Source organism: Cynocephalus volans, chromosome 10, assembly GCF_027409185.1.
Source record: "Cynocephalus volans isolate mCynVol1 chromosome 10, mCynVol1.pri, whole genome shotgun sequence".
In the NCBI taxonomy this organism is placed as follows: Eukaryota; Metazoa; Chordata; class Mammalia; order Dermoptera; family Cynocephalidae; genus Cynocephalus; species Cynocephalus volans.
Window position 1 is genome coordinate 88,322,206 of NC_084469.1, and position 21,183 is coordinate 88,343,388.

The 21,183-nt window shown below is 46.3% G+C and overlaps 2 protein-coding genes across 2 annotated transcripts in view; both read right to left on the reverse strand.

The window, feature by feature from the left end:
* Positions 1 to 1,007, reverse strand: part of SLC7A9 (solute carrier family 7 member 9) — a 40,696-nt gene extending 39,689 nt beyond the window's left edge. Inside the window, exon 1 of the mRNA XM_063109931.1 lies at positions 924 to 1,007. Coding sequence (XP_062966001.1) covers positions 924 to 1,007 — 84 coding nt within the window. The remainder of the gene's footprint in view (positions 1 to 923) is intronic.
* Positions 1,008 to 16,663: 15,656 nt separating this feature from the next.
* Positions 16,664 to 21,183, reverse strand: part of CEP89 (centrosomal protein 89) — a 64,509-nt gene continuing 59,989 nt past the window's right edge. Inside the window, exons 18-19 of the mRNA XM_063112186.1 lie at positions 20,933 to 21,102; positions 16,664 to 17,053 (exon numbers count right to left, since the gene is read on the reverse strand). Of these exons, the coding sequence (XP_062968256.1) occupies positions 16,801 to 17,053; positions 20,933 to 21,102 (423 nt within the window). The 3' untranslated portion in view covers positions 16,664 to 16,800. The remainder of the gene's footprint in view (positions 17,054 to 20,932; positions 21,103 to 21,183) is intronic.

The window sequence follows — 21,183 nt, forward strand, 5'->3', positions numbered from 1 at the left end:
CTGGCACAGTGTGGAGTGCCAAGCTCCTTTCTGCCTCCACACCACCCCCAAATCTCCCCTTCCTTCCAGGTCCCAGGCCAGCCCCATCTCCTAGCTATGTTCCACCTTAGTGTGTGCCTCCGTCAGACTCACCATCCAGCTAGACCCATCTAGGACAGGACGGGCGACTGCTGGAGGCATTAGGTTTTCTATCACCACCAATATTCAAACATCAGAGGGAGATATTTGGAGAAGATGCTGTACAGGGGACCCAAGCATCCGAAGGCCCTCTCTGACCATCCCTGAAAAGGCCATTGGTTTGAGCAAATACCTGCCCCTCTGGCCCCATCTGTCCAGTTGCACAGAAGCACATATGTATGAACTTCAAAAGAATATGCTGAGTTCGTAGGCAAGAGATAAAGAAGTCAGTCCAGAGAGTTATTCACTTAAAGATGTACTATGCAAGTCAAAAATCATATCTACTGTATAGCAAGGTGACTATAGTTAATGATGATATATTGTACTCTTGAAAAATGTACAGTGGATGTTATATGCTCTTACTACAAAAATAACCGTGAGGAAATGCATCTGTTGATTAGCTAGAGTTAACCATTCCACAATGTGCACGTACTTCAGAACATCATGTTGTATGTGATAAAAACACAATATCTGCCAGTTAAAAAAAATTAAAAATAAAAACAAAAGAATTATCATTCAAATACTATCATGTGTAATGCTGTAATACTGTAGACAATTTTGGGAGATTCAGCTGACTTTATATTGCTTGCATAATAATTTCCATTTAAAACAACTGAAAATTTGATCTGAATTTCAGAAAATAAAGGACATAGTCAAAATGGAAAAAGAAAATCATATCTTTGGTTGGTTGGTCACTAGGGACAGCGGGGGACCTCCCCACGTGACCTGGAGAGAGACCGCCTTACCTCTTTCTGGAGAGTTGTGGTCTTGGGTTCATTACTCTGGATCGACTTCTCATCCTCTCTCCGTTTTCTCAGGTTTGTCTCCATTTTTCCCTCCTGCTCGTTCCAGGAGGCTGTGAGTAGGGCATGGGCCGATCTTGATTCAGCAGCGGGCAAGGTGAAAGGCTCTTCTCGCTACCGCTGCTGCAGCAGGGGGGCTGGGAACTGACTCCAAAAACAAATGATTAGCTAATGTTTCAGGAAAGCACAGCTGTCAGTTCCTTGGGGAAAATTTGCTCAGCCCCAGGAGTAAAAATAAGTCAATAGTCTTCAGGCCTCGGGGAGCTCTTTTACAAGGCTCAGCTGCCTCCTGTCTCACGTGCCTGTGTTATCATCTCCTAATCCTCAGCAGGGACATTCTTGCAAGGCATTCTACCTCCACGGTCCCACTTCATTTTTTTTTTTTCAAAAGTAAAAAGAAATATTTTTAAACATAACTGGAATATACTTAGTGGAATCAAGTCCAAAGAAGGAATATATTTCTTGTAATTCCTTCCCAGAATAAGGCACCTCACATGTAATACATCCACAGTATAGGTGATTTTTCCTTGAGTGATACAGAGATTGAAAAAAATTGCTGAGGAAAAACTAGTTCAAGACTGAGCTAGGAGATGGTCATGTACTGGACTCTCTCTAAGTAAATTCTCTGCCCAGGCCTCAGCCCAGAGAGCCTTTCCCCCACCCTGCCAGCCTTACCTTCCTTCCTGACCTTGCAGAGCCAGAGGAGCTGCCAGCCCCGCTGACCAGCTGGCTGCGTCCGCACAGTTGAGGCCTAGGAATGGCCATGTCTTGTGTCCAGGAGTGAAGGAAGCCAGAAGGTACAGAGGTCAACAAAGGTAATTATTAAACACTTTTTTTTTAAAGCAATGAAGCTTAGATACACCACAGACAAAGGGGAGGGGTCAGGCAAGCCAGTTTCTCTCCAAAAATGTTTGTTCATTTTTAACTAGATTATTTTAAAACCAGATTTCCCCAAATCAGCTGCATCTTATAAGGAGAAATCTCTCTAAAGAGTAGAAATAATGCTTTCTTTTATCTTTGGGAATCAGAAGGGACAATCTTTGGAACTGACTTTTATTTAATAGGCTGTATTGACAACTCAAATCAGGCAGCAGAAACAGTAATGCTGTGATAATCACCAAGGAATTTCCTCCAGGGTATTCGGCCAGCTTTCCATGTGATTCTAACCGAGCAGGTGGGAGGGTGGGCAAGGCCTTCCCACTCACTTTTGCCAGTGACTGGGCTTGGCAAAGTGCAGACCCTGCAGCTCTGGCCACATGCCCACCGGATTTGGTGGTGGGGCTGTTCAAGCAGCCCCGTCCCATGTTCACTGTACTGAAGAGTGGAAAAGGGGCACAACATATCATCAGTTCCACACTCTCACTTGCTCAGTGGGGAAACTGAGGCCCACAGGGGTCAAGAAGCACAAAGCCACAGAGCTCTGGCCCCCACCCACGCCTCCATGGGTCTGGCTCTCCCAGGAGGGGAGCAAAAGTTCTGGCTGTGCTCAGAGAGGGGTCACAGGCAGACCCACCCCTACCCCCACCAGGTGGCAGCTCTAAACCCTTATCTCAGAGAAGGGCTTCCTCTGGGAAGAAGGCTCCTTGTCAGAGGAGGAAGACAGCAGGGACACAGCCCAAAGCATTGTTGCTGTTATCTCCAGCATCCCAGATATTGGGATAGGACCAAAATCACAAGACAGAGCTGGGTGAGTCTCTGGGGGTCACTTTGGGATCACTTTGGGACAGGCAAATCTGAGAGGACAGATTTCTCAGTGTCATCCCTCAAAACCATCTGGAGAACGTGGGGATCCTCGCTGTCCTAGAGCCAGAGTCCTGATTTAGAAGTTTGTCACCTCCGCTCTTAGGAGGGCCAAGCCTGCTGACCCTGGCCAGAGCCCTGAGCAGAGTGCTGGTCCATGGGTGCCTGGAGAGTAGAAGCCAGAGGCAGCGGCAGGACCTGCCCAGGGGCTTGCTGCGGTCTCTCCTAAAGTATCTGCTAACACTACAGCACTCATATCGTAGTATCTGGCCCCTCTATATTTGCAAAATGCTGCAGAATACTCCCTGGATCAAGATTGCCCCCAGTGGGCTGAAGAGGGCAGGATGGAGTGGTGGTCCTTGCAACCCCACCACTAGCCACGTGGCCTCAGGGTTACTAAGCCCCTCTCCAAGCATCAAGTTCTAAATCTGTAAAACGGGACTAAATATATTGCACCCCCTCATGGACCTTGAGGATTGCAAAAGTTACCCACTGAACTTGAGTGTTCTCTGTGAACACAGATGATCTCCTGCCAAGTGCTGAGTATGGAACATCTGGGCATGAGGATATTTTGGCAAGTCACAAATCTCTATTTCAGTTCATTTTTGTTCCATGGTGAGCATTTCTTAAAGCTGTGTTTCTCACCCCACTCCCACCCCAACAGAGTGAGTGTTCAATCAGTTATCAGAAGTTTTTTTTCTCATGGAAAATAATATGGATTTGATTAAAAAACCAAAATTTTTCCCAGTTCTTCAAGACCTTTGGCTCATTATGTACGCAGCTCTTCTACCACATGGCTGAATCTACCTCCCTGCAGTCAATTCCCCCTTACAATTAATTTCCTAGGAAGCTTCATACAACTCCATTATTTCTTAAATTTCTGCTCAAGCTCTTGACCTTCACTTTCAAACTATGCTTTTCCTGATTGCAAAGATGCTTGCCATTTGAAGATATTAATACCATCTGCGTTTTATTTTATCTTATATTTGGAGCGTATTCGGTTCCCTTCTCCTGTAATGGTTTTTAAGGCCGTGTTTAACCCAGCAGTGTAAATCTGTTTCTCTGCAGCCTCTGGGCTACCCATCTGGGTGTCCTCTGATTCACCTTCTTCGTGACAGAGACAGGATCTCTGGCAAACATTCAGGCAGAGGTTAAATCTTCCTTTACCACTCGAAACTTATTCCAGACCTGCCTTGGACTTTTCAAACTTGCTTCTATTCATTAAGTTCTCTTGGTCTTAGATTCCTTCCCACTGCTGCTGACAATAGTTTGGGATTTGTGGGGGACCCAAAATACAAGTATAACAGGCGTAACTGGTACAACACAGGTATGACAGGTCTTCCCTTTCCTACCTGAATTCCAGCCAGAACTCATGAACAGTCAGCGGAATGTGCAAAGTCTTTCAGTGTCAAGGACTTACAGTCTAACCATAAAACAATTAGCAAGGAAAGCATAATTTCAAAACTCTTATCGGGGAACAACCTACGTCTATATCTCTAGCCCAGAACTATTGGAGGAATACGATCCTGCCTTAGAACTTTGCCCATCATTTTCATGAGTTCCAAGTAGTGCAGTTGTTCATAGATAACCTATTAGGGGAAACCTGTACTGGATCAGTTTCATCATTTTTTCCCCAAAACGTGACTTCTGGCATTGCTCCCTAATCCCACGCCTCGTCACTATCATTCTCATTGTCCCCTTTTTCAACCCTGGTGGCTGACCATGATGAAAAGCTGTGGTAGCTGGTGAGGTCAGGGAAGGAGGGTTCTGCACAAACATCCTTATTAGTTATCGTTTGGGTCATCTGGTTTCTGTCCGCCCAGCACCCACTGCTTGAGGGACTTCCCCTTTCTGTGGGATCCTGGTAGCTACCAACCAAAGAATCCCACTTGTCCAGCCACAGGGAGGGCTCAGGGCCCCAGCTCAGCCAGGAGGACACCCTTTCCCAGGATTTTGTATCCTGAGAGTAAAAGCGCAGGGTAGGTTGACAGTGTCCAACTCCTAGGATCCCCCAGGCCTATCCTGTTTCTGTCCTTCTCAAAAGCACGGCGTGAGTCGCCAGTGTGCATTTCTAAAATATTTCCTTCTTTCCCTTAACATTAGGCAGCATCGTTTCTGTTGTTTGCAACCCAGCTCTGGTATGGTGTCTATACTACATATAGACCCTTCATTTTCAAATAATTCTTTTTCAATAAAATACCCAGGACTCTCCTAACCAGGTGAAGTACCGGATGCTACAGGACTCTGATGCCCCTGATGACCTCAAGGCGCAGGTGCCCTCACTTCAGTGGCCCCCTGTGCTCCTACTCTCTCATCTGTGCCCTCTTTACAGAGTGCTGTCACACGAGTGGACTGGAAAACATGGGGAGCGGGGCACAAAGCACCCAGTGCAGAGACGGAGAGCCAACCTCGGCACCCCCAGTAGCAGGTGCCTTGACAGTTCAAGGAAGCTGCCTCATGGATTCCTCACCTTTGAAGTCCACCTCATCAGCCCAGCCTGGGTCCTCTCCAACTACCATTGTCCTTCTATTTGGACACTCTGGGCCTGAAAAAGTAGCCCAACAGCCCCTGCAAACATATGGAAACTAGAACTGCCCTTCCTCCCCACCTCCAACAAAACCACCACCCCCCTGTCACAAGGGAGAAGAGACAAGCCTGGGAGGACTGGAAGGAGAGCAGGTTTCTCATCCACCTGGTGCCATGGACTCAAAATCCAGGAGAAGCTAGAGCAGCCACACACACTCCCTTCTCCCCACTCCCAACCGTCAGCTGCTCTTTAGCTGCTGACACTAGCTCGGTGAGAACAGAGTAGAGTGGCCCATGGACCCAGGCAGGGCAAGCCTTCCCATGCCACCCAGCCCTGCCCAGCTGTGCTTAGGGTGGATGATGTTTCTAGTCTTTACACGTGGATTCAAGTTTCAGCTCAGCACATCGCAAGAGGCTCAGCCTTCCAATGTGTGATCTGCATTCTAGCTCACCCCCACCTCTGCTGCCTGGCTGGCACTTACAGACCTTCCCTACCAGAAGGGCTGCCCACCCCAGGCCCAAGGAGAGCACTCCTGAGCCACCCACACTGGTGACCGGGCCTTTCACTCTTGCTGACAGTGCAGGTGGATGAAGGGTCCAGGTCCACTGCTGGCTGGGCTCTAGGGGCTAAATGCTAGGAAAACTTTTTCCTTAAATCTCTTTCTTCTCACAGTCATTACTGACAGACAGCAGCGAGTGCTGGTGAGATGTGGAGCAACTGGAACTCTCACAGTGCTTGTTGGTGGGAATGTGAAATGGCACAAACGCACAAGAAATAGGCCTGGAGATTTTTTTTTTTTTTTTGAGATGAAGTCTATATAACATAAAACTTACCGTTTTAACCATTTTCAAGTGTGCATTCAGTGGCATTAAGAACAATGACAATGTCGTGCACCCGTCAGCACCATCCATCTCCAGAACTTTTTCATCTGTCCCATCTGAAATTATACCCATTAAGCAACAACTCCCTGTTCCCTCCTTTGCCTAAGATCCTGGTAGCCACTGTTCTACTTTCTGTCTCTATGAATTTGACTACTCCCGATACTTCAAATAAGTGAAATCATACAGTATTTGTCCTTATTGCTGGCAGGTTCTTACATAAATGTACATGATGTAGCAACACTCCCATGATGCAGCAAATCCACCCCTCGGTATTTACCCAAAAGAAATGAAAACATGTTCACACAAAACTGTATACACAAATGTTAACAGCAGCTTGATTCGTAACAGCCTCAAACTGGAAACAATCTAAATGTCCATCAACAGGAGACTGGATAAACAAGTTGTACATATATTCATAGTAGAATCCTATTCAGCAATAAAAAGGAATGAACTATATTGATACATGCATCAACACGGATGCATGTCAAACGGTTGTGTCAAGCAAAAGGATCAGACACAGAGGAGTGCATTCTGGATGGTCCCATTTCCATGAGGTTCTAGATCAAGCAAGAGGACGCTTTGGTGGTAGAAATCAGAACCGTGGCTGCCTCTGGGCGAGCAGGGCCTAGGAAGGATCTGGCGGGAACCTTGCGGGGACTCACTGGATGTGTTCTGTGTCTTGACTGGGGTGGTGGTTATGTAGTAACACATTATGACACACTTCAGAGTTTCATTTTACTGTAAGTTATGCTTCAATAAAATATTGTTCCAAAAAGAGAAGCTGTTACATAACCTCCACGCATTCCTCCTTGGATGTGAACAAAAGCCCTGAGGATGCCTCGTCCTGGCTCTTTCCTCTCCTGTCACACAGCTTCCCACGTGGTCCAGGTGTTCCCAGGCAGGGCAAAGTGCTGAGCACGAACCATCTCCCACACTAAAGCCATGGGATGTGTTTGATCTCCTACTCCCAAGCCCCAGCATGGGTTCCTCAAGGGTGATGGAAGGACAGGCGTGACTGGTCCACATTTTAAGAACAAAGACCAAAATTTACGTAGAACAACACCCTTCAAACATGTGAGGGTCTCCAAAAGTAAAGCCTGATCCCATGACAGTAAATAATAACTATGACAGAGTGGAAAATCATAAAGATGCAGGGCCATGAGTGTTTATTTCTGTGCAATTTAAAAAGGAGTAGCCCTGGGCCGGCCCTGTGGCGCACTCGGGAGAGTGCAGCGCTTGAGCTCCCGCCGCGGGTTCGGATCCTATATGGGAGTGGCCGGTGCACTCACTGGCTGAGTGCGGTGCCGGCGACACCAAGCCAAGGGTTGCGATCCCCTTACCGGTCACAAAAAGACACACACACACACACACACACTATATATATATATTTAAAAAATAAAAATAAAAAGGAGTAGCCCTAATAAGTAAAAAGATAAATAAAAAGGAGTAACCTCAAGAGGACAGTGCTGTGGACTCACAGCTTGGGGAGGGGACAGTATAAGAGCAAGGTGCCTCTTCCTCCATGAAGATTCCAGCCTTCCTTACTCCTTGATAGGGTCCCTTTGTGCAGTGCACGAATCACACACCACGCAGGGTGGCTCTGCAAAGACCTGTCCTCTGTTTAGTGAATGGTTCATTCTAACTATCATGAACTGCCTATACATTTACTGAAATTTCTCTGTTTATGTAACAGCTGGTTTCTTTGATTAAACTGCCTTTGTGTGCCCCTTGCACAATGGCAGAAGGAAAGCCTGGTGAGCTAAATTCAGCAGTCACCTTTTAAGGACCATTAAGTGCAAACTTACTTAAAACCCTAAATGCACACCCCTACACGCATATGCTTGTATACACGCACCCCTGCGTGCACAGACATGCTGTCCTCCGAGGACAGAGGGGCACAGGTCGTTGCCCTGCCTCAGACTGTATAGCTGGGGGAGGCTCTGGACCCCTCCAGGACAGTAGAGCAGTGCTGAGGAAGGGGAGGGGCACAGAACTGGGGATCCGACCCAACATGGGCCTGGCGGCCAGTCCACCAAGGGAACTGCCCTCTCAGCCCAGACCCCAAAGGGCTATTCTAGTGGATGGAGGAGCAGGTGTGGGGGCTCGGAGGCAGCTCATTTGTTAGGAGGCCACAGCAAGAGTCTGGTAAGTTTTTCCAGATAATTTTGCTCATCTGGCCAAGAGAGCAGCAATTCGCAGACTCTGTTGACTTCAAGGACCCTAAGCTGACCCCCACCTACGGCTGTCAGGCTGTGCCCACATGGCTGGGTGGGAGCACACGGAGCACTCTGTGGGGCACCAGGCCTATGGGGGTTCTGGGGGACAAGGTGGGAGCCGAGCATCAGGACTGAGGGGGACAAGTGGGTCCCTAGCTGGTGGGATCAGGGTCAGGAGCCTGTAAGGCCTGGGAGCTGAGTCTGCCACTCTCCTGTCAGTCTGTCTGTCTGTCTCTTGGTTGGCGCAGACTTGGCTGCTGTGCTCTGGCCCAGCTCATCTCAGGTCCAGTCTTTTCAACCTCTGGAATCTACCCATTTCTCCCTCTGCTTTGGCTCCTGCCCTGTTCTGCCCATTTCTGCAGGATCCACTTTGAAAACGGTATATCTGTCCTGGACACCACGTGAGTGCTGTGCAGCCCAGGGGCAGGCCAGAGAGCCACGGGCCTGCAGAGAGCGAGGTGACCTCCTGCCCCCTCCTCAGCTGGGGCCTGTGCAGGAGCTCTTCCACCTAACACATCCATGCTCGGCTTGTGGAGGCCCTTCCTTGCAGAAGCACTTTCTGTGGTTCTCAGCCCTTCACACACATCATTTCACTCGCTCCTCACAACAGCTTCTCCTGCCCAGCACCTGTCCACACACAGTCGGTGGTTGTTTAATGTCTGCCTTCCGTGCCGAATGTGCACTCCCCAAAGCCCACCCAGACGTCCTCACTGTGTCCCCCATGCCCAGCAGACCCCACAGCTAAGGAGTAAGTGGCCCATTCTGAAGGGAAGCTCGGTTTAGCTCCACAGCTCTGAAGCCCCCACACCTTGGAAAATCCATGCCCTCCATGGAAGACAGGCCTTGACTGTGCTGTCGAGGGGCCTGCTGACTGGGAGAGGGACATGTGTCTCCCCACCCCCTCTGCGGACCCCACTAAAGAATCATAAATAAATAATAAGGTCCTATGCACAATGAGAAATGTCCACCGGTTTTGAAGGGCGGACAGGAGATGGAGAAGGCGGCTGTGTTGGCTGACAGGGTACACAGGAGTGGGTGGAGTCTCCTGCAGGACAGAAAGGCACAGTAGGCACCCCGACTCCAGAAGAGAGAAGAGGGGAGAGGGGCGGGGTGAAAACAGGGCTGGGTCACACCATGGAGCCAGGCAACCAGCCTGGGCCTCTCTTCCTTCTAGAAAGAGGCCCCGTGGAAGGCCCAAGAGATGCGCTATTGAAAGAAGAGGCCCCTTCCCCACTTGGCCCCAGAATTTGGGCAGCCCAGGGTTACTGGTGAATCTAGGGCTTGATGGAAGACTGAAGGGACTAAACGGATATGCTGTTTGCCAAGAATGATAGAGGTAATTCCAGAAGAAATAGCTAAAGAGGAGGAAAGTGGTTGCCTCAGAGCAGGACATTCCAGTGGCAGGGATTTCCCTGTGGCAGTTCTTAGGCTGACTGAGATCACAAGTGAACCCCGCACCTGTCTCCATGGCCTATGGCCTTTGTTCCAGGCACGCCCTTGTCCCCTCCCCTGCCCCACTGTACTTGTCTGCAAAGCCCCACCCTGGGCAGTCCTTCATCTTCTGGAATCTGTACGCGATGGAGGATCTGGGCCATGGGCCCCACCCTCTCTCCTGGGACCTCAGCTGAAGGGCCCTGTGCTGGCTGGAGGCTGCCTGGAATCCTCTCCTGTCTTCTCAGGCCTCTCTTTCCTGCGGTCTCCTACTCTGCTCTTTCATTTTCACTGCAGGACAAACATCTATCTCCCCAAAGTCCCTTGACCCCACAGAATTGTCAGCTCTGTCTCACTTCTCCCTGCAACTAGACAGCACTTCTTGAAAGATTTGCCTCTGTAGTTTCATGTCCCATTTGCTTTTCTGAATAGATTCACTGTAATTTCTTTTTTCTTTGTTTGTAGCAGGCCAGTAACAGGCATCGAACACTTGACCTTGGTGTTATCAGCACCACACTGAGCTAACCAGCCAGCCCTAGAATTTCTTTTTCATTATGAAAATCTTGACTCATTCTTTAATTAAATATACATACAAAAGAAGTCATCCCATGATATCTATGTATGTTTTAAAAATAACAACATAAAACACTAAGGTCAAGAGTTTGGATCCCCTACAGGCCAACCACCAAACAAACAAACAAAAACATACACATGATAAATGTCCAGGTGCTGACCACTCATCTCAAGGAGCAGGTCATTCCCAGTGCCTTTGAGGGTCACCCTTATGTCCCTCCCTGACTGCACCCTCCCATACACACCAGCCCACCCCACTAGTCCTAAGTAACCAGGAGCTACATTTTCCATTTATGATTATTTTGCTTTTCTATGTAATATTACCACACACAGCAGGAACTGAGGGTAGCCCCCTCTGCCCAGAAGCAGTAAAGGAGCATGCTGAAAACACCAGTTCTAGGGCTGGCCTGTGGCTCACTTGAGAGAGTGTGGTGTTGATAACATCAAGGCCACAGGTTCAGATCTCTGTATAGGGATGGCCGGTTAGCTCACTTGGGAGAGTGTGGTGCTGACAACACCAAGTCAAGGGTTGAGATCCCCTTACTGGTCATCTTTTTAAAAAAAGAAAAAAAAAAAAAAAATAGACAACACCAATTCTGTGTAGGTGGCCCACCACAGCCACAACCACAGCCACAGCTCCTGCAAAAGCTGCTTGATGTCACAGCAGTAGCCACAGCCACCATGCAGGTGGCCTTCCAGACACCTGACTGCACTGACACAAGGAGAGTCACCAACAGAGACTGGAAAAAAAAGAGGACACCTCTCTTCTCAAAGCCCACTAAAGTAACAGAAGAAGCAATTGCTCTACCAGATGACCAGATGTCAACGTAGAGATACTAGAAATATGAAAATCCAAGACAATATGACACCACCAAAAGAATACAGTAATTCTCAAATACCAGACCTCACAGAGCAGGAAACCCTTGAAATGACTGAAAAGGAATTCTGAGCAACAATCTTAAGGAAGTTCACTGAGATAAGAGAAGACTCAGACAACATAATGAAATGAGAAAAAAACAAAAAATCCAGGATATGAAGGAGGAAATTGACAAAGAGATGAACAGCTTAAAAAAGAATGTAGCAGAACTCATGGAACTGAAAGATTCACTCAATAAAAAACACAACCAAGAGCTTAAGCAGCAGGCTAGAACAAGCAGAAGAATTTCTGACCTTGAAGATAGACTTTCTGAAACAACCCAGGCAGGCAAAAAAAATAAATAAATAAAGGGAAAAAATAAATTTAAAAAATGAAGAAAATCTAAGAGAGCTAACAGACATGAATCACACAAACATTTGAATCATGGGTGTTCCAGGAGGGGAGAAAAAAGGAAAGGCATAGAAAACCTGTTCAACAAAATAATAATGGAAAACTCCCCAGGTATAGGGAGAGACGTGGACCTTCACATCCAGAAGGCTAAAAGATCCCCAAACAGATTCAACCCAAAAAGATCCTGTCCAAGACACATCATAGTCAAACTGACAAAGCTCAAAGACAAAGAGAGAATCTTAAAAGAAGCCAGAGAAAAGTGTTAAGTCACCTGTAAGGGAAGCTGCTATCAGACTAACAGCACAGGACCACTCATTGGAGACTGGTCAGGAATATGGAACTGGAGGGGGTACAGTTTTTTGATGACTCAGGCCCAGACCAGATTTTCCCCACAACCCAGGTGTACTGGACCTCACAAGACATGGAAGTGCTCACAAGGTCAACAATTAAAACCTGAGCTGTACAAAAAGCCTTCCTCGGGGAATCAGCAGCAAAGCAGCACTTTAGCTCAACCACAGGGCTCAAAGTAAGCAATGGACAAATTAGTTCCAGTGCGGATTTTAAGTGGTGGAAGTAGCTAATAATCCAACCCAGAACTGAAAGAAAAAGCAAAAAACCCACAGATCAGAGACAAAATTTTGATATGAACCAGTAAAGGTCTAACACCACCAAAGAAAACCTATAAAACATAGAAGGACTCCCTGGACTCCCAAGCCAGGGTAGGGAGAGGGCTGAGGGCCTCAGCCATACCCCCCCACATCCACATCCAGCCCAGCGACAACCACCAGGCTGCTGCCAGAAGCACTCCTAGGCTCTCAAACCAGGGTGGAGGGGCCAAGGGCCTCAGCCAGGCCCCCCACAATGTCTGCATCCAGCCCAGTGACTGCCACCCAGCTGCTGCTGGAAGCACCCTGGGCTCCCAAGCTAGGGTAGGGGGAAACCAAGGGCCTTGGCCACACCCCCCTAATATCCACATCCATCCTAGTAATGACCACCGGGCTCCTGCTAGAAGTGCCCTGGGCTCCCAAGTCAGGGTGGGGGGGTCCAAGGGCCTTAGCCACGCCCCTTCAACATCTGCATACAGCCCAGTGATGACCACCAACCCACCACTGGAAGCACCCATGTCTCCCAAGCTGGGGCGATGGGGGGCCGAGGGCCTCAGCTACACCCCCTCGACATCCAAACCCAGCCCAGCAATGGCTACTGAGTTGGCCCTGGAAGTGCCTCAGGCTCCCAAGCCAGGGCAGCAGTGGCCTGAGGGCCTGAGCCATGCCCCTGGACATCCACATCCAGCCCAGCGACAACCACTGAGCTGCCGTCAGAAGCAACCCAGGCTCCCAAGCTGGGGTGGGGGAGCTGAGGGCCTCAGCTGTGTCCCCCCAATGTCCGCATCCAGCCCAACAATGACCACCAACCCACTGCTGGAAATGCCCCAGGCTCTCGAGCCGGGATAGTGGGGGACTGAGGGCCTCATCCACACCGACCCAATGTCCACATCCAGCCCAGTGACGACCACTAAGCTGCTGCCAGAAGTGCCCCAAGCTTTGGAGCTGGGGTGAGGGGAACTGAGGAGGGAACCGTGGGCCTCAACCATGCCCCCTACCCCCTTCCTTGTCCTCCCACCCTGTCCCCTTCCCCCTTCCTCTCTCCCCCTCCACCCCAACTGCTCTGCAACATATTAGAATGTAAAAAAATATTTTTTAAAATAATAAAAATACTAGAAAAAAAAAAAGATCATGTGCACACATATATATCCCGAGTATGTATTGCTTAGTTTTGCATGTTTCCGAGGATTATATAATTGGAACCATACTGTCTGTATTCTGCTAAGCCTCCCTGTTTGGTACAATCTGTTGATGTGCGTGGTTCATTCCACTGAATGTCATTCATCACACTGCCTCAAAGACGTTTGTCTTTTTTTGCTGTTAGCAACATGCTACTCTGACTATGTTTGTATTTGTGTATTTTTTTCTTGGTGTACACATGTAGGGGTTTCTCTAGAATATAAACATACACACGATACATACAGGAATGGAACTGCTGGGTCAATGGCTGTTTACATTTTCAACCTTACCAGATAACAACAAATTCTTTCCCAAAGCCCTTACACTAACATTATCTGATGAGGTTAAATGTTGTGCCATTCCCAACGGGCTGTCCTCGCCCTTGCTTTGCAGGAGCCCTTTTATGTGCCCTCAACTGAAGGCCTCACCAGCTGTCGCTGCTGCTCCCACTTGCCGGATTGTCCCTCACTTGGGTGAGAAGAGATTAATTTCAGTGCAGTCGAGAGTATTACTCTTCTCTTCTATGGTTAGTGCTTTTGGTGTCTTAAGAAATCCTTCCCTGACCCAAAGTCATGGATTATCTTCTAGAAACTTATTTTTTTCTTTTTTGCTCTGAAAGGCTGTGAATGAATAGAAGCTTTGTTTTGCTTTTCACACTTAGATCTTCATAGCACTAACAGAGAAATATTATGTGAGCCACGTATGTAATTGAAAATTTTCTGGTAGCCACATTTTTAGTTTAAAAATGGCAAAATTAATTTTTAATATTGTATTTTATTTAACACCATATATAAAAAATTTTATCTCAACATAAAATCAGTATAAAAATTATTAGTGAGATATTTTGCACTTTTTCTCATACTAAGTCTTCAAAATCTTGTGTATATTTTACACTTATAGAACAACTCAAATTGGGTGCCAGATTTTTATCAGATATACTTGATTTAGATTTCATGAAATTTATAGTTGAAAAGGTAGTCACCTACACATGTGTGCCAGCACACATCAAAGCTTTCCCATAACCTGCCCGCTCCGGGTGTGCACGGCTCTGTGGTCCCCTCCCAGCACCTGGCGTGGTGTGTAAGTATGTCTGCCTTTGTCACTGCTGTTGTTCTCAGACCTGGAACAGTGCACGTAGATAAGCACCCAGTGTATATTTACTGCATAAATAAATGAAGATGGGAAAGGTGGGGTCTCTCCTTTCTCGGAGGTTGAGGGGTTAAGTTGTCGCTTCTGATCCCACTGCTCCTCTGCCTGGGTCAGCTTGAAAACTGAGGACAGCTCTCACTGGCTGTCATGACAAACTGGCTCCTGCATGCACACTATGCCCCTGCCTGCTCTCCACTCAGTTCTGATTTCCCAGGGCTGTTTTTAAATAATGCCAAAGCCAACAGGGCTCATTTAAGTTCCTGGGTCATGTTTTATAGCTGTTTTACTTTGGTTACTTTCAACCTGAACACCAACTTCCCAGTGCTATATAAAACCTTATCAGGACCAAGAAAGAGCAGAACAATTTCCTGCCAAGATTGGAAACATGCAGGATGAAATGAACAGGAGCCCCTCCCAGCAGTCCCAGCTCACGCTGGTCCAGTCTGGCCTCATTTCCCACCCCAACCTCCAGCCAAAAAACCTGCCTGCTGCTCTGGAGTTCTGGCCTCTGCTCACAAGAGCCCTCTCTGCCATTCTCTAGCTCCTGAAACCCTGCCCATTCTGCAAGGGCCAGTGCATACCAATTCTTCCATGAGGCATCCAGCAGTCTCTGTGCTTTCTTGGTACCGTGCAAGTTCCCTGTGCCTCTCAGCTGCTTTTTCTTCCTCCACCTTGCGTGTCTTGCCCTCCTTTGCAACCTGGACTCTCAGCTCATCTGCTCATTTCCTGCAGCACCCAGCAGTGGTTGGGCAGAGGGCAAGTGCTGTAGGACTGGCACCCTGGCCCTGGCCACAGTGTGGTTCAGGGGTCACCATGTTTATAATGTATGCTAAATGTAAAGCAGAAATTATGAACGTTCACTTCTCAAGGGAATAAAAAGCTTTCATAAAAGGCAGAAAAAGATGGGGACATCAAAGCATGCCCTAGGTAATGATGATGACAGCAATGTTCTCGCTGACAAGCCACCTCTGGAGCATGAGACTTGCTGGTCTGCTGCCACCTTTCAGCCTAACTACAGATTATTGGACAGTTGGTATAAATTCCTTTGAGATAACATCAAAGTTACTTGCTAGGTCATCTCCTAGGGTGATGATACAGTTTTAAATCCTGTTGAGACTTTCTAACCCTTGTAAAATAAAATTAAATTAGAATGGCTTAACTGTTGAACAAGCCTAATACAATGTAAAAGAACTATGATTTTCTATCTCAACTTTCCATCTCACAATCAAAGATCAAAGGTCACATGTATAACTTCTATACATGACCAAGGACCAGTACTGAGGCCTACTTCACACCTGAAACAACACAGGACTTGGCTGTGAGGGGTTTTGTAAAAGGATGTGTTCTAGGATTATGCCGCTTCTGTCCCAGTTTAGGGTTCTTTGTAGCCTGATGTCCCTGAGTTCTTCCAGCATGTCTGGGACAAGTGGCCCTAGACAGCTGGCATTTCCACCAGGAAGTCCCAGTAAATGGTCCTGAGAGGCTGGGATAATCTACCTGAGGAGGTGGCACAGACTGGAACAGAACCATGATACCCTGGTATGTTTCCTGGGGTCAGCAGTGGGGAAAGGACCCCACCTTGGTGCTCAAAGCCAGGGCTCTCATCAAAGAGGTGGGGTGGGTATGTGGCCCCAGAATAAATTACCTTCACAGAAGGATAGAGAAGGGCTAGGGGAGAGGGCAAAACAGGTTTGTACAATTTACCAGGGCATAAGTACCAGCACCTTATTTTTTGCCAAACAGGAGAATACCACCCAGAGCAGATACATAGCTATCATTACTGCTGCTTCTCCTAGCTGGCTCATCCATTACACTCACTCATCCAGCACTTTCCCAGCTACAGATCTAGGAGCCAGGAGACAGGCCAGCTCAGCAGCCCACCTATTAACCTGAACAATGGGTGTCACAGAGCCAGCCTCAGCAGCAATGGGACCAAAGGACATGCACTGGCTAAAAAGTATTTCAGCAGCACATTATTAAAATATAGCAAAATGTTAAAAATGGATTAAATTTCTGAGATACAGGCTAGCTGGTTAGCTCAGTTGGTTGGAGTGTGGTGCTGAGAACACCAAGGCCCAGGATTTCATCCCTGTGCCAGCCAGCCATTAAAAAAAAAAAAAAAAAATTTCTGAGATAGTTTATTTCTTCTTTGCCTGCAGTACTTGGTGGGCTTCTGCATTGCCCCTTGGCACTGTTGGCTATCTTCCTGGGGACAGAAGCTACCTTTCCCCAGCCTGTGTAAGGCAGACCTTTCAGGCTGTGTGGTCTAACCCAGGGGCTCCCTCAGACTGGTAGGTAGTGGCAGGAGGATTCACGTCACAGTAGCTAAAATTGTAGCCATCCAGTGGGTCTCCCTGAAGAACGCCATTGAGGCAGGGGTCCTCAAAAGCTCTGGTGTTGTCCCACACGCCTGTCCTCTGTAGTGTGGCCTGGAGAAGTTCTCGGATTCTTTGGTTTTCCTTGGAAGTAGACTCCCAAACAACATCAAGCTCACCTTCCATTTCTCTGAAAAATAAAACAATGGAAAAGTTTAAAATAGCACAATTTAAAAAATATTTATGGAGCCCTTATGAATCCTAAAGTAGCAAGAATGGGGTGGGCTGCTTAGCTTAGCTGGTTAGAGCATAGTGTTGATAACACCAAGATCAAGGGACTGGAACTTCATATCCAACAGCCATCCCTGCTCCCCCAAAAAAGCTACAATAGCAAGAACATAAATGAAGGAATGTTTAATGTCAGAGAACTGAGCTGCTGTGCTTGGGTCTGAAGGAAATACTCCAGTGTTGAAGGAAGCACCCAGGTCCCCTGGAAATAGAAAAAAATACAAAGGCACAGGCTGCCAAAGAATTTCTACAGTCAGATGCTACAACGCAATGGCCTAGCCATGGGTGCCCACATAGAATGGCCCAGTAGGCCTCTCCTGTGTCCCCCTTGCCTGTCCCCACTGTGACCTGGCCAACACTCAGGGACCTTTCACAGGCCCCATCCACAGAGCCACTGATGGGCCTAGACATGAAAAGTGAGTTAGGAGATAAGGAGGGGAACTTGAGGAGTGGGACCCATAACCAAGGACACAGGGACCATGTGCCAGGAGGGTGAGTGCCCAGAGGGAAACAAGGCTTGTGAGAAATGGGAAGGGCGGCAAAGCAAGGACTCTGTGCCAGGTGCCATGTGGGGTGCTGAGGAGACGGGGGCAGACAAAAGTATCCATGTCCTCACAGGGCAATGGTCCCCTGGGGGAAAGGACCAGGATACCAGCCACCACCTCACAGGGCAGTGAGCCCCATGGGGAGTGTCGGGGCAGAAGAGCAAGCCTCTGCTGGGAGGAAGAGCAGGCTTGTCCAGGGTGGCAGGGTTGGAGAGGCCAGCTCCTTCACAGACTCTGCCAGATGGTTCTGGAAAATGCGAGAAACTGGATTAGTGGGTGGACTTAGCATTTGTTTAAGAAGCAGGACACTGAGGTTCAGGGAGGCCAGTGACATGCCTGCTTGTCCAGAGTCACTTTTCTTGTGAAATGTTGCTTCCTTCCAAGGCTCATGATGCCTACTGAGTGTTGGGCACAATTTAATTAAACCATATCTAAAAAATCCTCAAATTTCTGTTTTCTGGCACAAATCACCCAGATATTTGATAAATTACAGCAATCATGTTTAAAGGTACAGTTGAACTCAACAGAAAGAACAGAAAATCTCTAAGGGAAGAAAAAATGAAGATTAACTGAAACCAAAGAGGTGGGCAAATAAAATGTCAGCATTGTTTTGAGGACAAAAGCCAATGCCCCATACCCAGATTTTTATAGAATGGAGAGTAGGTCTTGGGCCCATGCAAATGTGTGACAGAAATCTCAGGGTTCACTCGTATCATGTTTCTCTTATTCCTAGAAACACTGTGAACTATAATGTCTCAGAAGTAGGCAGGAAAGTAGAAATATGTGAAAGACTCTCAAAGAAAGGATGGGTGGAGGGAAAAATTGCAGATCTTCAAAAGAAACCTGCTCTGAAAGGCTGAGTCTCCTTGGGGACTGTAGGCACTGGCCTGTTCTTGAATAAATGTGGGGGCTGGCCGGTTAGCTCAGTTGGTTAGAGTATTGTGCTAATAACACCAAGGTCCAGGGATCCATCCAAAAAAAAAAGTTCTGTATTTTTTTTTTTTTTTGGCGGCTGGCCAAGTAATGGGATCCAAACCCTTGACCTTGGTGCTATAACACTGCGCTCTAACTAACTGAGCTAACTGGCCAGTCCTTCTTTTTGTATTTTTTTTTTTTTTTAAAGAAGTACTATGGCCTATTTTTAAAAATTCATAATAAAACTAAAGTGGTTCCAGGTTGGAAATGTTCTCGGGCACTGAACAGAAGCAAATGCAAATTTTCTTTGGAGGAAAACAGCCTCAATTCAGGTCTTCAGGATCCCACAGATTAAATTCAACCAAATATGAGTTCGTAGTAAAAATTACAATACATATAAAGAAACAAGCCTCACAGAACAAGAGTCAACAAAACCAGATTTAAACGTCCTTCTCCCCAAATTTCAGATATTGGAATTATTAAACAAACAATATAAAATAACTGTGAATGAAGTATTAAAAGTAAAAGGTGAATTAAAAATAAGCAAAGACCAAGAACTTATTTTAAAAACCAATTAGGCATTCCCATACCAGCCAGCCACCAACCAACCAACCAACCAACCAACCAACCAACCAACCAACCAGCCAACCAGCCAACCAACCAACCAACCAACCAACCAACAAAATGATACCCAGAATGCAGACCAGAAAAACAAAGGGATGAAAAATTTAAAAGAGAGGCACATGGATGAGAGAAGGTCTAATATACATTGAATTTAAACTGCAGAAGGAAATTTAGAAAAAATGAGAAAAGACATGTTTTTAAGAGATATTGACAGAATTTTCTAGAACTAATGAAAGACACAAAATCACAGATACAGAGTATAATTTATACTAAGTGGATAAAAAAAAAGGAATCCATAGTTAAACACATAACAGTGAAACTGCAGAAAATGAGACAGAGGAGATCTTAAAGAGGCAAGAGAAGAGATGGACCACTATTTTTAAAAATGACAAAAGGCTTCTCAACAACAACAGTGAAACGGAGAAGACAATGGAATGTGCTGAGAGAACGACTGTCAAGGTAAAATTCTGTACCCAGAAAAAACCAACATTTAACTTCTGGAGCTAAATATAATAATATAAAATAGATCTTTGTTTCTCATTTTCATATATCTATATCTAGAAATAATGACACTAGACAATGACAGCACATAAACAGAGTGGAAAATAATTAGAGCATTAGAATTTGTATTTGAAGAGAGAAATGTAGAGATGTTGATTAAATTTAGATTTTTAAAATGTTAAGTATCCATGGTGAAACTTCAAGGGTAACCACTAAAAGAAGAAAAATGAATATATAACTTTCAAACCACTGGAGGGCAAAAAATGAAAAAAGGGAGAAAGTGAAGATAAAAGTTCTATTTTATTAAAGTAATTCTAAATCTCCCATCTGGTAAGAAACGTGGTATTGGCCCAACTTTTTACCAAGTGAGCATTTACGTGCATAAGAACTTGTGTGACTATAATACCCATGTTAGACAGGAATTCATTTTGCCTGACATTAAGGAGAATCTGATTGACGGGAAACATGGACACTGCATTCTGCATAGCATCAAATACACTGATTATAACTTGAAGAAAATCACACCCAAGAATTCTGCATGCATCAGTTTATATTCCAGACTGTGAAACACAACACAGCCATTATGAAAAGGCTGACAAGTGTGAAACCAAAACAATGTGAGGGGACCACAAGTTCACCTTCACAAAGCATATGATAGTCCCCGACATTTTTAATACACTTGCAATACTTTTTCTATTATATATTTTAAGGATAAAAGTGTAACTGATATAATACCTTATATCCACAGAGAATATATTACACCCATAATCTTATGATTATGATTTTACAAAAGGGAAATGATGAGAAAATTTAAAGTTCTCAGAAATTAAGAAAAAAATTATAGCAGGAAAAAAAACCACTAAATAAAAAATGAATAAAATTTCCCAAGAAAATGAAATAAAACAAAAATATCAAAGAGATGGAAAAGAGTGGAAAAATTGGAAAGGCAATTAGAGGACTGGATTAATTTAGGAAGTCCAATTCAAATGACAGGAATTTTTAAAAGTGAGAATAAAGAAAAAGAGGAGCAAATAAAAATCAAGGCCAACAATATTTTCAGATAAAACTAAAATGTAAAAATAAAATTCAGCAGTCAAACAAAACAGGCCCAGAGGGTTAACAGAAAATTCTATCAAACACTCAAAAATCAAACATACTCTGCGGGCCTATATTACGTGGGGCTGGGCTGGTCCTACCTTTTCTGCTGCAGTGCCTTGTCCAGGACCTCCTGCTTGTCCTGCAGGATCCGATGGAGGTACCTCATTTCCTGACGGTACTGAGCTGTCTTGCCAGCAAAGTCCTCCTGCTGCTCCAGCAGACGGTGACTGATGTGACCCAGCTTCAGTGCTGCCCGTTTCTTATACCCCTGAGGGAGAGGGAGGGACTCAGTAAGCAAGGGGATGCTGCCTATTGCCCAGGCGGATGGTGCTTCCTGGGGGCGTCCCCT